The sequence below is a fragment of the Leopardus geoffroyi genome, chromosome A1 (genome assembly GCF_018350155.1).
Source record: "Leopardus geoffroyi isolate Oge1 chromosome A1, O.geoffroyi_Oge1_pat1.0, whole genome shotgun sequence".
Classification (NCBI taxonomy): Eukaryota; Metazoa; Chordata; class Mammalia; order Carnivora; family Felidae; genus Leopardus; species Leopardus geoffroyi.
The window spans coordinates 228,297,943-228,313,778 of NC_059326.1; the positions used below are offsets into that span (position 1 = coordinate 228,297,943).

At 39.7% G+C, this 15,836-nt stretch overlaps 1 protein-coding gene across 1 annotated transcript in view; it reads left to right on the forward strand.

Annotated features, from left to right (window-relative positions):
- Nucleotides 1-15,836, forward strand: part of DNAH5 (dynein axonemal heavy chain 5) — a 286,976-nt gene that overhangs the window by 78,265 nt on the left and 192,875 nt on the right. The window contains 6 exon segments of the mRNA XM_045441848.1: nt 977-1,099; nt 1,657-1,872; nt 5,367-5,474; nt 10,937-11,022; nt 12,051-12,372; nt 13,278-13,484. Coding sequence (XP_045297804.1) covers nt 977-1,099; nt 1,657-1,872; nt 5,367-5,474; nt 10,937-11,022; nt 12,051-12,372; nt 13,278-13,484 — 1,062 coding nt within the window.

The window sequence follows — 15,836 nt, forward strand, 5'->3', positions numbered from 1 at the left end:
GCGTACATAGTCATCTGATTTTCCTTTTACATTATAAGAGAGTCATAAGAAAATTCTGAAGTTTTTTTTTTGCAGTTTGGAGGAATGGATAAAATATTAGTGGTTACAGATGTCAGCTGGACTCTATTCTCTTCTCCTTTTGGCATTTCTGCTACAGCTCCTGGTGTCATGAAATGGTCAGGTGGACAGTCCTTTCCATGGCACTTGGAGACTGAGTTACATGTTAGAGCAGCCTACCTAAGGAGACTGGGGGAACTCTCAACAGCTTTCAGACAGGGAAGTGAATTCTCTCCTGGTTGGTCGAGATGTTCATCCTGCATAAACCAGGGGGCCTGAATTTTTGATTGGCCACAGCGCTTCCAACTCTGTGATTTCACAAGTGATTTTGACAGTACATATTAGAATCGAAGAAAGACGAACAAATGGGAGTAGAGAGTAGAAGGGTGGTTGCCAGAAGCTGGGGAGTGTGGGCAACAGGGAGATGCTGCAACTCTCAGTTATAAGATGAATAAGTTCTGGGGAATCTAATGCACAGCATAGCTACCATAGTTAATAATACTTGTGTACTCAAAAGTTGGTAAGAGAGCAGATCTGACATCTTTTCAACACACACACACAACACACACACACACACACACACACACACACCACACACACAGTGGTAAACTGTGAGGTGGTACATGTGTTTATCATGGTAATCATTTCACTCTGCATATGAATATAAAGGATCGTGTTGTACACCTGAAATATAGATAATTTTTGTTTGTCTTTTGTATAAGTGAGCTGGGGCAAAAAAAAAGAGCTGGGGCAAAAAAAGTGTTAGTGCTGGATCATGGCTGTGATGGAAAGAAAGAAACCCAGTGTCAAGGTCACAGATTGCACACCCTGAGAGGTAGAGGAGTCAAGGACCCTCCAGTTCAGTTTATGAGTGATGGCTGTTTTATGTACTTAGCACCATTTTATTGGGAAATTCCAGGTGACGAATCAGATGATATCTGCATGTAAAGCCTACATTACCAACAATGGAACTGCGTCCATCTGGAGCCAGCCGCAAGATGTTGTTGTGGAAAAGATATTATCTGCAATTAAACTCAAGCAGGTAACGGTCAGCTTAATAACACGTTTAGATAATATTTTATTATTTTTATGTGGTTTTTGCTGATGCGTCTTAAATCATTTAGCAATTATCATTGTTGATTGCTGAAAAGTAATTCTTTTTGTAAAAGAGTAACTCTTTATTGTGAAGAAAATTGAATGTTAATAAATCTGCTCTCAAAATTTATGCACTTACTCTGCTGTTTTGGAGCCCTGTGATGTCCTGATGCCACACTCAGTCCCAGAAATGCAAAGATGAGGTAGTTTCTTTAGTTTCTCGAGGATGAATTGGCAGTTAGACACCGAGTTAGGCTAATGCTAACACGGTGGGATCAAGCGGAAAGGCTGTGCCTTTGAGTTGCCTCATGAATAATTAGTAGTTTGCTAGATTGGGAGTTAGGAAATGAGGACATTGCCAGCTGAAGAATGGGCACATGCAAAGGCATGACACTGACGGGGTTTGAAGTTCCACCCTGAATTCACAGCTTCTTCCACGTGAGAGAATAAGGTTGATAGCCGGGGTTATGTTCCCTTTCTAATATTTTGGTTTTTAATTTTAAGGAATACCAGTGTTGCTTTCACAAGACAAAACAAAAGCTTAAACAAGATCCAAATGAGAAACAATTTGAATTTAGTGAGATGTATATTTTTGGAAAATTTGAAACTTTCCACCGACGTCTTGCCAAGATAATTGACATCTTTACAACCTTCAGGACATACTCAGTCCTGCAAGATTCTAAAATTGAGGGGCTGGAAGACATGGTCACTAAATACCAGGTTTGTACTTTATTTTTGTTTAAAGATTTTATTTTTTTTTTAAGGAACGTCTATACCCAACGTGGGACTTGAACTCACAACCCCAAGATCAAGAGTTGCACGCTCCACTGACTGAGCCAGCTAGGCGCCCCCGAGGTTCTGTCCTTTAAAACTAAATTTCCTACCTTTTCTGTAACTAAAACTTTAATATCTCGTACAAGTATTTATATTTAGAATGATTCAAATAATCTGTAATGTTAGATGTAAGCTCATGACCCTTGAACAATAAAGAAATTAAATCTATTTGAGAATTGCGTAATGGTGCTAATATGTTCTTCTCAGGTATGTGATTATGAGAATGACTTACCAATAGTCTAAAATTAATCATCATTAGTAAGAGCATTTTCATTAGCACAAGAAAAATGTTTAAATATAACTTATTATTTCATTTATTCGTGCAAGAAATATTTAATGAAACATATACTATGCTTCAGGCACTAACTGACACTGAGTTCTGGGTGCATCTGATCATGGCTGCATTTAATCTTTTTATTTGGACCTATGTTAGCAAAATAAAAGGGACGTATTTTAGCAAAATAAAAGATTTTAATTTAGCCCAACAGTTTCTTTTTTTTTTTTAATTTTTTTTAATGTTTATTTATTTTTGAGACAGAGACAGAGCATGAGTGGGGGAGGGGCAGAGAGAGAGGGACACACAGAATCTGAAGCAGGCTCCAGGCTCTGAGCAGTCCGCACAGAGCCCGACGCGGGGCTCGAACTCACGGACCGCGAGATCATGACCTGAGCCGAAGTCGGACGCTTAACCGACTGAGCCACCCAGGCGCCCCTAGCCCAACAGTTTCTAATTATTTTGATTTTTAACTGCTTTATCTTGTAAGGGTAGGTGTGTAACTAATCTTAGTTTTTAAAGCAGGCACAGTGATCTAATAATGTTTTGAAGAGTTTTGAAAAACAATTTCCGAACAAAATGGGTTTTGAATTCTTAGTCTTGATATAGTTAAGTTTTTCTTGTTTGGGGACAGTGATATTAAAAGCTATTTTTTTTTTTTTTTTGTACTTGAATTTGAAAAGAGTCGTAAAATCTGCCACACATTAGTTTTTGTACTCTAACAGTTTAATATAAGGAATCTTTTTCATTTCCTGAGTAGATCAGATTTTAGGAGAGTAAGAGAAAAGACCTTTTTTATATAGCAGGAAACATTTTAGGTGGGTTGGGTGTTATCTGCAGGGTGGATAATCTATATCTGAAACCGACAGTTTTGCAAGACAAAGACCGAATATATTCATTTACTTTTCAGCTTGGAATTTATTTATTTTCTATTCTTAATGAAAAAATAACTTTGGAGCATATGTCAAAGTTTATTTTTGAAGGAGAAGTTGAGCTATACATCTAAATGCAGATAAAGACTGTTCTAACCTGATAAAAATACTGGGAAGAGAAATAGTTCTGAAAATCTAACGTGAAATACTGATTAAAATGGATATACCAGAGGATAGTGAGATAAAATGTAGATGGTGCATGAAAGCATCTAGTGAGGTTTTTGTGTGTTAGTACCAGTGTTAGAAGCTCAAAATGGTGACCATGGAAGTGAAACTGAGGTTCCTTGTGTAGCTATCAAGGTCCTGTCCACCCCTCCTGTCTCCTCATCTGCTTCTCTTCTCCTTTGATGTTCTCTGGACACAGGTCATTTCAGTTCAGTCCACCTTGGGGCTTATAGAGCTTTTTTTCCTGGAAAGTTCTGCCTCTGGACCATCACATGGCTACTCTTTCTTGGCCTGTAGATCTTCATTTAAATGACCCTTTTGGTTAGGTTTTCCTTGATCTCTGTTCTTTTCAAGCACTCAATGTCACATTACTCATTTTATCACTGTGTGAAATTATCCTGTCCATTTACTTGTGCTTTACATAGATTCTGACCCTGTCCCGCACCGAGGCTGGACGTTCTTTGAGGGCAGGGACATTTGTTTTTTCAGCTCCTTCCTGTGTTTTCAGAGTTCACTAGCATATAATAGGTGCACAATAAATACCCGTCAAGTAAATGGTTTACTAGGTTGAGTTGGATTCGTTGGTTGAAGGTCATGATTAATGTTTGTCAGCTTAATACTCTTAAGTGACCATTAAATCCAAACATAGAAAAGAATTTTCTAAGGACCCCAAATCTTTGTTTCTTTGTTTCTTTCTTTGTTTCTTTCTTTTTTCTTTCTTTCTTTCTTTCTTTTTTTCTTTCTTTCTTGCTTTCTTTCTTTTTCTTTCTTTTTTGCCACATTAAAATGTAGTAATGCAGCTTTTCAATACTCATAACATGATGGATGGCACCATATGTATATAGTGTCTATATAGAGCTAATTTTGTAGTTATACAGCATGAAAGAGTAGGTTGTTTTAGTTAGTAAACTTGATTCAAGGAGTTCTGCATTTTATACACTTGTCTATTGAGAGATGTGAATTGATGTTTAAATGGAAATGACTTTGAAGAGGAGGTGATGGAAGGAGGCCCAACTTTCTTCATAAAAATTATATGCCTGTGTCAACAATGTGGGCACCTGAGTTTGAGAATGGCTTAGTACCTGGTTAAGAATGATCATAGAGCATTAAAGCTCATTATTCTGAGCAAACAAAACTTAGGATAATAGTATTCTCAAGGAGACGAGTTGCCTGATTTGTACTTTCATAGTCACAGACTGTAGCTTTGCAGGGTAGGAGGAAGCAGTTAATTCTGGAGATTCTTGAGACGGCAGATTGCGGTTTGATGTTTTATTTAAGACATGTGAGGCTTAGAAGGTAGTTTTTCATCTGTAGATGCTACAACTATTTTCTTCCTAGGTTGGTTGTGTTCTGTTACTGCTATTTATTTTCTGAGAAGACTTAAACTTTTCAGTGAAAAATGTTTTAATAATTCTACTCTGGACTTTTTAAAAAAATTCAGATATCATTAGTAAGAAATTAAAAAGGAATTTTCTTTAATGTTTTTACTGATTTTTGAGAAAGAGAGAGAGAGAGAGAGAGAGAGAGAGAGAGAGCACAAGCAGGGGAGGGGCAGAGAGAGAGAGAGAGAGACCCACAGAATTCAAAGCAGGCTCCAGGCTCTGAGCTCTCAGCACAGAGCCAGACGTGGGGCTCGAACGTACAAGCCATGAGATCATGACCTGAACTGAAGTCAGACGCTCAACTGACTGAGCCACCCAGGTACCCCAGAGAAATTTTTAGAGAAAACACCTCTCCTGCTTTTCAGCTATGGTTTTATTTTATATTTTTCTTCAGGAATATGCTCATGAACCTCATGAAAATGCTTTCTAAATGATTTCTCTGAATGCACTTGGCAAGATTCTATTGCCCCTGGTAAGCATTAAGCCATGTGAATAATTAAAGAAATAAGGCTCCTTTTAAGTTGATTTTTGAAAGATGATTATACAGGTTCTACATTTAAAGGCCCTATTTAATTGAGTATTGCGAGAATGTTGAGACAATGTCTTATTTCTTTCATAACATTTCAGAGTATTGTTGCCACCATAAAGAAAAAGGAATATAATTTCTTAGACCAGAGGAAAATGGATTTTGACCAGGATTATGAAGAGTTTTGCAAGCAGACTAATGACCTTCATGTAAGTTGTATAATAAAATTCCTGTTGACAGCCGAGTGTTTATTTTTTCCCTTCTGTATGATGCTGTTGCTAATCATTAACCATTCAGAAGGGAGAGGCGGATTCATCATAGAGGTGACCGATCGCAACCTCAGCCTGTATTTTGTGATTTCACATTAATAATTGAAGGCTCTTTTTCATGGATTAAAGGGTCATAAATATAGCTTTGGATAAAGATCTGTAATCATACTTTTTCATGCCTTCCATCTTAGTTCTTAGAGAATTAACTTTCATGTCCTGTTGAAATGTGGAGTTATTAGAATATAGAAATTTGTTTCTGTTTGTTTGTTACTTTATAGCAATGATTACGACCCACTGTCTGCCAGATTGCAAAGCCAGGCTTGCAGCTGGCTTTAGAAACAGTGGTGCCAGGACCCACTCAGCACCTGGACCCCTCTTGGTCTGCAGCCCACTTCTCTCTTCCTTTCCCCTCCCCCCCCCCCCCCCCCCCCCCCACGCACTGACCAGCCATCTTGACTTCCAGCCCATATGGGGGGGTCTGGGTCTCTTGGAGGCGGGGAGCGGGCTGTGAGTGTTATCAGAGAAGAATCAAGGAGGGTGAGGGGGAGATGACCCCATCGGTGTCTACCGAAGTTTCATATTCAGACTTCTTTTCATTCTAGTGAAGTCCGAAGTGTATGCCTTTCTGATTTGAAAAGGCAAATGACCATTCTGTTACTTCTTTCCCAAAAGTTCTGTTTTGAAGTCAATTCGTACATTTGAAGGAAAAAGAGCTCTGAAGGGTGGGTCCAATGGTAAAAAGGAATCATAACAAAGTGAGCTAATTCTATATGCTAGGTACCGTCCTGAGCACTTTATGGGTGTTAATCATCTGATCATCACAGAGATAACAACTGGGAGAGTCGGGATTAAATCCAGGCATTCTGGCTCTAGCATTCAAGTTTTTAACTATTATGCTAGAATAAATGTTTCGGTTGATGGGAAGATATAGTGCCTATGGTAATTTATGCAATGACCTTGTTTGGGGGCCAGTTAGACATGAGGACGATGGGAAGTGATGGGCAGTGGTGGTGCTGATTCTCTGCTCCAGCTTCCCTTCCCAGCAGTTTCAGATCACACGGCACTTTAGTAGCTTGTGTGGGGGTGGATAGACGTGGACGGTGAACACCCTGAGGGCAGGGCTTGTGTTCATTCCTCTTTGTGTCTCCAGGGCGCCTTACCTAACTGGAGAGAGCGGAAGGAATGTTTGCCAAATTAGTGTGTGAGCAAGGAATTCGTAAGAGCTCGATTTACTGCAATTAAACAAGCGTCTACTGTACATCAATTAACAACTATGCTTCTTTGCTGTGGGTTATAAAGACAGAAGTAAATCAAGTAGATTTGCCCTCAGAGCTCACAGCCAGAGGCAGACATGTGATATGGTTAAAATATAAGCACATATATGTTAGAATAATGAGTACCTTATTTAAGGAAGGGCAAATAGTGGCTAAAATGACCAACTCTAAAAGTGTAATATTCTGATACCGTGCCCGGAAGTGAGGATTCAAAGATAAAAAGACATATTCTAAAGAAGTCCCAGGGCAACTTACAGGACAGGCCTGGAACACAGGTAGGATTTGATAATTGTGGCGACCCGTGAGGGTAGGATGTGAGCCTAGGAGAATAACCCTGTCTTCTGCTTGGCTGGGACTGGTGGAGCTTCAGAGAGGAGGCTTTGGAGAGGAGGCTGATGCTAGAACAGACATGGGTGGGGGACACCAGAGGAGTGGGGAAACCTTTTCAAGACTGTGCTTACTTTATATAATACCAAGAATATAATTTTATAAATGCCCTACAGCCTGGCTTTAAAGCATTAGTTGTAGATTACTAGTGCCTATTCTCATAATTTTTTTTTAATTCAACACTATTGTTTATCTCATCTTACACCTCAGACGTGGTCTACTTGTTTCTTTGGTTGAATGACCAATTTTTCCTTTGACTTCTTTGTCTCTTTCTATTGTTTTAAAAGATTTATTTATTTATTATTTATTTTTGTAATTGCTCGTGTATTTGCCTTTATTGAGATCTTTATTTCTCCATATGGTTTCAAGGTACATATATTTTTTTAACATGCCAAGATTAAGATTTTTAAAAAATATATAATTTATTGTCAAGTTAGCTAACATACAGTATATACAGTGTGTTCTTGGCTTCGGGAATAGATTCCTATGATTCATCACTTACAACACCCAGTGCTCATCCCAACAAGTTCCCTCCTCAGTGCCCATCACCCATTTCCACTCCCCGCCCCCACCATCAACCCTCAGTTTGTTCTCTTATGGTTTGCCAAGATTTTTATTTTTAAGTAATCTCTACACCCATTGTGGGGCTCGAACTCACAGCTCTGAGATCAAGAGTCACATGCTCTACTGACTGAACCAGCCAGGTGCCCCTCCATTCTCTTTTTCTTAACCAGCCCCTTTCTTCTTAATTTATTATTATTATTTTTTCATTTTAATTTTTTTATTTGAGAGAGAGAGAGAGATAGAGAATGTGAGCAGGGGAGAGGGGCAGAGGAGGAGAGAGAGAATCCCAAGCAGACTCCATGCTCAGTGTGGAGCCTGATGAGGGGCTCGATCCCATGATCCTGGGATCATGACTGGAGCCAAAATCAAGAGTCAGACACTCAACTGACTGAAGCACTCAGGAGACCCCTGCCTTTCTCCTTTAAATTACTCACCCACTCTCACTGAACTCAGCTCTTGTCTCTATAAAATCAGGATGAAAATACTGACTTTCCTACAGCTCTGGTTAGAGTTGGGGACAGAGGTGATGAGCCTTGGAGATAAGAGATAGAGGGGACCAGTAACTGGTGTCTCCAAGATAAAGACTGGAGGGCATGGGTGGTGGTGATGGGGGGGGGTGGCAGTACATGAGTGATTTTGATCAGGGTTGTGTCCAGGGGATCAGAGCCTGGAATCCTGGGTTCATGCTGGTGCTAACAGGTCAGAGAGCGAATGCCTCGGAACCAGGTGAGCCATTAGAAGTCTGGCAGGCAGAGCCTAGCAGGCAGAGGAAGGCAGTATTTAGCAAAGGACCAGCTGTTGAGATGTCAAGCTGAGGCAAGAGAAGACTGAGAAGGACCCGAGAGCCCAGAACTTGTAAGAGGACTAGTATGAAGATTCCATAAGACTCTCAGAATGGGCCTAAGGAAGAGGGAAAAGAAGACTAATTCAAGGTCTTAAATATTCATACAGAGCTTAGCATAGGCCTTTGTGAAGCCACAGGGTAGGAAAGCAAGGAAAACCAGGTGCAAATGTTAGGGCTCAGTAAAGCTGCTGTCTGTAGTTCTAGGGAGGTAATGGAGGCATTGCAAATATTCTAGTTGTTCATGGTTTATACACAGTTATTTTTTTTTTTTTTTAATGTAGTGACAACATTTGAATGTTTATTTAGTTAGGCTAACTGTACTATTTAGTGGAGGACAATTTCTCAATCCTAAGATGTGGTTTTTGCAGAAGAAATAACATCATTTAATATATGTATAACGGGCGCCTGGGTGGCGCAGTCGGTTAAGCGTCCGACTTCAGCCAGGTCGCGATCTCGTGGTCCGTGAGTTCGAGCCCCGCGTCAGGCTCTGGGCTGATGGCTCAGAGCCTGGAGCCTGTTTCCGATTCTGTGTCTCCTTCTCTCTCTCTGCCCGTCCCCCGTTCATGCTCTGTCTCTCTCTGTCCCAAAAATAAATAAACGTTGAAAAAAAAAATTTATAAAAAAAAAATATATGTATAACATCTAACATATGTAAAATGGTATATGTGTGTGTGTATATATATATGTATATATAGTTTTAGTAGGAGTAGTGAGAGGTATTGAGAGCAAGAATATATTGTGATAGGTGTAGTGATCCTTCAGCTTTGGGGCTTTGCTGAATGGGGCAGGGAGCCCCCCAGGTAGCAATGTTTCTTCAAGTGTTAAGTGTTTCCAGTGGTGTCCTGGATATTTCCAACTGGTCTTGCCAAATGATTTGTGTACAGTCAACCTCATCTTGGTACTAATTCTCACTGCATATGCAACTGGCTTGCCAGTTGTGTGTAAGTTAATGATCCCTTTAGAATTGTAGAGGCTTAAAATTTTCGTCTGGTAAAATTGAGAAGAATTGGTTGTACCTTTACCTTGAAGCATGAGATAGAAAATAATGAATTTTTTTTTTGTCTTTAATGAATTAATTTAGATTTTAATGACAACTGTACTAAATCTTAGAATGACCAAGAATGAATCACGTGCTTCATTTTTTGGTGAGATTTTTTTTTTTTTTTTACATAAAATTGTACTATAGTGTAAGATATGTGAGGTTCTCAGGACAACTCATAATGAAAATCATTTTGGAAAATCGATCTGAGGGCTTAATGAAAGAGGTATTTCTTAACAATTTGGTATTTAAGTCATTCCTTTTGAAATTCTTAGGAATTACTTACTAATCTCTTCTTCTGTAGTGGTTTTATGTTCCTGGGCTCTGGAAGTGTTTCTACAGAGTAGTTTTGCATTTCTTCTGCTGGGGCCCCAGGGGTGTCGCTATTCCAGACTAGCTGTTATATGAATTTCTTGGGTTAGACACTGCCCCTCCCCCACCCCCCATCTCGTGTGTAGTTTAAACTCAGACCCCTCTTTTAGGTGTGATGCAGACATAGGATTTCATTTGCTCTAGGGCAGGGACCAGCAAACTATGCCCAAGGGCCAAACCCTTGATGCATCTTTGCTTATGGATTGTCTATGGCTGCCTCTGCACATGGTGATAGGTGAGTGGTTGTGAAAGAGACCTATGCCCCACAAAGCTGAAAAAAGTTACTGTCTGGCCCTTTACAGAGGAGGTGCGGGGTCCTGATTCAGGGGGCCTGGTTCATCCCATCCATTCATGACTCTGGGCAGATGGCAAGCCCCCATGCTGCTTTCCCTACCTTGTGGACAGAATTATTGCTTGGGCCGGGCTGCATTTCAAGGGCTGTGGCTTTCTACAGCGATCTGTTGAGAGTGTTAGGACCCCACCACTTCTCTCCCCACGTTGAGATAAAACCCCGCTTCCTGCCCCCCAGGCCCTGTATCTGACCCAAGCCGATGGAGCCTGACTTCCTGCCAGGTCCTGTGATTGCCCCGGCTTTCAAGACCCTCTTTGTTATGGCTTCTGGGCATTTATCTTTCAAGCTCAGGGGAGGACTAAATTTTCTGTTAGGCTTTTTCCTATATTGTATGTGCTCGTAGAGAATGGGGAACTCTTATGTCTTGTTGCTAAATAGGACTTTTTAAAATCAATAATATTGTAATAACTTATGGTGACAGCCGGTGGCCCACGCCTATGTGGTGAGTGCTGGTTCAATCAACATGTTGTACATCTGAAACTAAAGAATGTGTACTCTAAAAAAATTAAAGGAAAGAGGACTTTTCCAATGAGAATTCACTGTTTACAATCAGACTTTATTCTATTTCAGAACGACTTGCAGAAGTTCATGGATGTTACATTTGAAAAGATTCAGAACACAAATCAAGCTCTAAGTATGTTAAAGAAATTTGAAAGGTAAAAATTTGAAACAGATTCTATTCTGTCTTCTAAAACTGGGGCCATATGAACACAGTTTAGCTTATTTTGTTATTATTAATTAAAATCCTTTCTCGACAATCTGCATAACAAGGTCAGAGTTTTTAAGTTCTTCAGATGTTAAGAGTTTGTTTTATTTCCTGTTAGCTTTGAACTACCATGTGATTGTCTATCATAATATTACTTAATGTTTAAGTAATTAAAAAAAATTCTTACCAGGTTAATGGTTTTGCTTAGATTTTAAGGATTTATACTGTTTTTTTTTTTTTTTTTAAGTAAACTCTATGCCCAGTGTGGGGCTTGAACTCGTGACCCCGAGATCAAGAGTCACATGCTCTACTGAGCCAGCCAGGCATCCCAATACTATTATTTAAAGCCACTTTATTGAGATAATGGATGGATTGATACTATTCTGATTTTTTAAATATGCCAACCAAATATCTCATTTTTTTCCATTACTGTATGTTTTTAAAAAAATGTTTATTTATTTATTTTGAGAGAGAGAGAGAGAGAAAAGAGTAAGCGGGGGAGGGGCAGAGAGAGAGAGGGAGATAGAGAATCCCAAGCAGGCTCTGCAGTATCATTACAGAGCCTGATGTGGGGCTCGATCCCATGACCCTGGGATCATGGCCTGAGCTAAAATCAAGAGTCAGATGCTCAACGGACTGAGTCAGCTAGGGACCCCTCCATTGCCATAGGTTTTAAAATGAACCTTTTTTTTTTTTTTAAAGTTTATTTATTTATTTTGAGGGAGAGAGACAGAGAGAGTGTGCAAGTGGGGGAGGGGCCGAGAGAGCAAGAATCCCAAGCAGGCTCTGCACTGTCAATGCAGAGCCTGATGTGGGGGGTCAAACTCATGAACCATGAGATCATAACCTGAGCTGAGATCCAGAGACGCTCAACTGACTGAGCCACCCAGGTGCCCCTAAAATAAATCTTAATAAAGGAGATTGCTAGGTATCTTCCCATTCATTCAAACCATTCACTTTTTGTTTTTTTTTTTTCAGGTTGAATATACCTAATCTTGGTATTGATGACAAATATCGGCGTATTCTTGAAAACTATGGGGCTGACATCGATATGATCTCCAAGCTGTATACGAAGCAGAAATGCGATCCTCCTTTGGGTCGAGATCAGCCTCCCATTGCTGGGAAGATTTTGTGGGCCCGACAGCTCTTCCAGAGGATTCAGCAACCAATGCAGCTTTTCCAGGGGCACCCGGCTGTGCTACAGACAGCCGAAGCCAAGCCTGTGATTCGCAGTTACAACAGGGTGGCCAAAGTCCTCCTGGAGTTTGAAGTTCTCTACCACAGGGCATGGCTTCAACAGGTGAGTCTCTACATGTGTGCCCTTCAAAGACGTCTTCATTGCCAGGTCAAGAGGAAACCCTCTGCCAGATTTTATTCCTGTAGAAAGTTGGATTTGTGGGTATTTCATAAGACAGGTCCATGTCCATGAAGAAAAATAATGATTGATTTTGAAAAAAATTATAAGGCAGGTAACAGAAACTCATTTTTATTTAATTTACAAACTCCTAAGAGAGAAAGAAGATCCTGTTTGTTGGTTCTTTTACCTAGTCGATTAGGGTTTCTGACTTTTTTCTAATCCATTAACTTCCTTGATGCGTCGCTAAACATTAGTATGTCTCTGTAAAGCGAAATCTTAAATTTTCTTTGGTTATCCTAGGTTCATCAAATTGTATTTCATACCCTACCCACTCTTGTATGTCTTTGCAGATTGACGGGAAGTATCTCAGAGGATGAAATTCAGCCTTACAGGCCCCCTAAAATGCTATCCCATTTTCCTGGTTTAGCTCTTGGTGCCTGAGCCAATAACAGAGAGGTCTCCAAGGTGGTATTCATAGTGTCTCTAGATAACTAAAACCGAATTTAGTGGGTTGAATAAAACTTTTATTAGGAAGAATAATGAGTTGGGCATGACGGTATCAGGGAGCTAAACGGGTTTTGAGAAGCCTCTGCAGTGTCCACTTACCTGCTGGGTGTGAGAGGGTCATGACCCAGGCGTTTTGTCAGATTGACTGCATAGTATCACTACCAAGAGCTCAAAGGCACTTTTCTGAAACTGACCTTGGAAGAAGAGTGTCGTCTTTAGTTTGAGAAGCTCAAATCCAAGGAAGAACACTTACTGGTCATCATTCCCAGAAATGACTGAGCTAGACCCCCTGTGGAGGCGCTGAACTTTCTAATAGTAAAAATGTTGATCTCTTGACACAGATTGAAGAAATTCACATAGGACTTGAGGCATCTTTATTGGTGAAGGCTCCAGGCACGGGGGAATTGTTTGTAAACTTTGACCCGCAGATATTAACCTTATTTAGAGAGACAGAGTGCATGTCACAGATGGGTCTGGAAGTGTCACCATTGGCGGCTGCCCTGTTCCAGAAACGGGATGTATACAAAAAGAACTTCAGTAACATGAAGGTATGGTACTTTAATTTTTTCCTCTTTCTGGCTAGGCCCAGTTTGCATTAAAAAAAAAAAAAAAATCTGGTGGTATGTCACTATTGAGGGATAGCAAGTGCTCAGGATGACTGAGGTGGAGATTGAGAGGGAATGTGACTGTAGGGAAGGTGGAGGCCAACTCATCACCGATCATGTAAACCCAGGTGATAAGTTTGAATGCACCAGGAAGACATTGCAAGAATTCAAGTGGGAGCAAAAGGCATGATAGTTTTTACGATAAACTATCGTAAAAACTAACTACAGGAGGAAATCAATAATGTCCATCTGAAGTAGAAGATGATTTTGAGAGATCTAAGTGGAAATATTATCCATGCAGATAGATATGTAAGTCTGGAGTAGAGTGGAGGAGTCAAAGTGGAAGGCATAGTTTTGAGAGTTTTATTTTTATTAAATTTATTTAAAAATTTTTTTTTTTCTTTTTGAGAATTTTAAGAATATAGTTGGCATTTAGGGGCACCTGGCTGGCTCAGTGGGAAGAGCACGCAACTCTTGATCTTGGGGTCATGAGTTCAAGCCCCACGTTTGGTGTAGAGATGAATAAAAAAAATAGATAAACTTAAAATATAGTTGGTATTTAATGTTATTGTCTTGGATGAGATCTCCAAGGAATAGAATGTAGATAAAGTGGAGTAGAAGGCTACGGGTTGCCCCAATGTTAATGGGTCTGACAGAAGAGGACAAGTGTGCAACATGAGTAACTGGTAAGAGCAGATATTTTGGTAGGTTGGAGGACCATCTCAGATGTTGCAGAGTTATTGTGCCGAATATTTAACAGAGCTCCCAGGTTCCCACAGTTATGCTGAGAACTTGTTTTCTTCATCTGTTCCTTGGAGTGTAGTTCAAACAGGAAAGAAATGAGCCCACATAGACTAATAGTTATGAGAATGGATTCTAAAACCAGTTTGATCTGGATACAAATCATTATCTTTGGGCAAATTGTTTTACCCTTTGAAGCCTCAGTTTGTCATCATAAAATGAATAATATCTCATGGGGTTAAAGGATTAAGGTGAGAGGTAGAAGGTCTGCTGATTTGCTTTCCAGGTAGAATAAGTGATGGGCATTGAAAATAGATAAGCCGTGGATAATTGATTGAGGAAATGTATAAGTAGCTGCTAATAGAACCATCCAACATAGGCTTTTTCAAAGTGGTTTTCATGGAAATTGAAAGGATATAGAGAAATTGCAGAAAAGTATTGTATGAAGAAAGGATTGTGTGGTCCATTTGGAAAATGTTGGGTTTAACAAAATTCACAAAGTCCGTTGGGTTTCTTACTTCTTTCTTGTGGTTTTTGCAGAATTATTAATTTTAATTGTGACTTTCCAAGAAGGAGGATCATGTATACAGTGGTTTCCAAGCTTATTCATCCAGGGACCACACTTTTCCTTATAGAATCTCTTAGGGCTAGTAGTTCAGGGAAAACATTTGGGTAAACGTTGATCTAATGACAAACTAATATCAACACGCACATTACAAATATGAGCTTAAAAACAATTGTATTTAAGAAGTACATTAAATTTACTTTCTTATAATTAATTATTATTAATACTAACTTTATGAAAAAGGTAGGCTGCAAGTACTTTTAGTCTTATTTAAAATGGTAATATATGGGGCACCTGGGTGGCTTACTCAGCTAAGTGTCCGACTTCGGCTCAGGTAATGATCTTACGGACTGGTCCGTGAGTTCAAGCCACACATTGAGGTCTGTGCTGACAGCTCAGAGCCTGGAGCCTGCCTCAAGTTCTGTGTCTCCCTCTCTCTCTGTCCCTCCCCCGCACTTTCTCTCTCTCTCTCTCAAAAATAAAAGATAAACATTAAAAAAATTTATCAAATGGTAATATATGAACAGAATACCGACACAGTTCAATATTATACAACAGGTAAATTTCATTGTAGGACAGAACCCATGAGTTTGTAATCACGAGCACTCCTTCTGATAACAACTAATTAATAAATTAGGGAAATATTGATGGATCACCTCCTTTCAGGTGCATCGGACAAAGCAGACAAAATTCTTGAAGAGAATTTTCTATAGAAACTCTTGTCCTTATATTCTAGTTGGGTAAGACTGAAAATAAGCAATGAACATTCTAAATAGATAAAATTACATAGTTTATTAGAACGTGATAGGCACTATGGGAAAAAATGGAGCAGGACAAGGATAAAATGTTTGGGTGGTTTTTGGTGATGGTTTACAATATGAAGTAGGTATTCAGGACAGGCCGAATTGAGAAGATGGCATTCGAGTAATTATTTGAAGGGGATACAAAGGACCTGAGGCTAGGGACCAGCAAGGATGACAGTAGGGCAA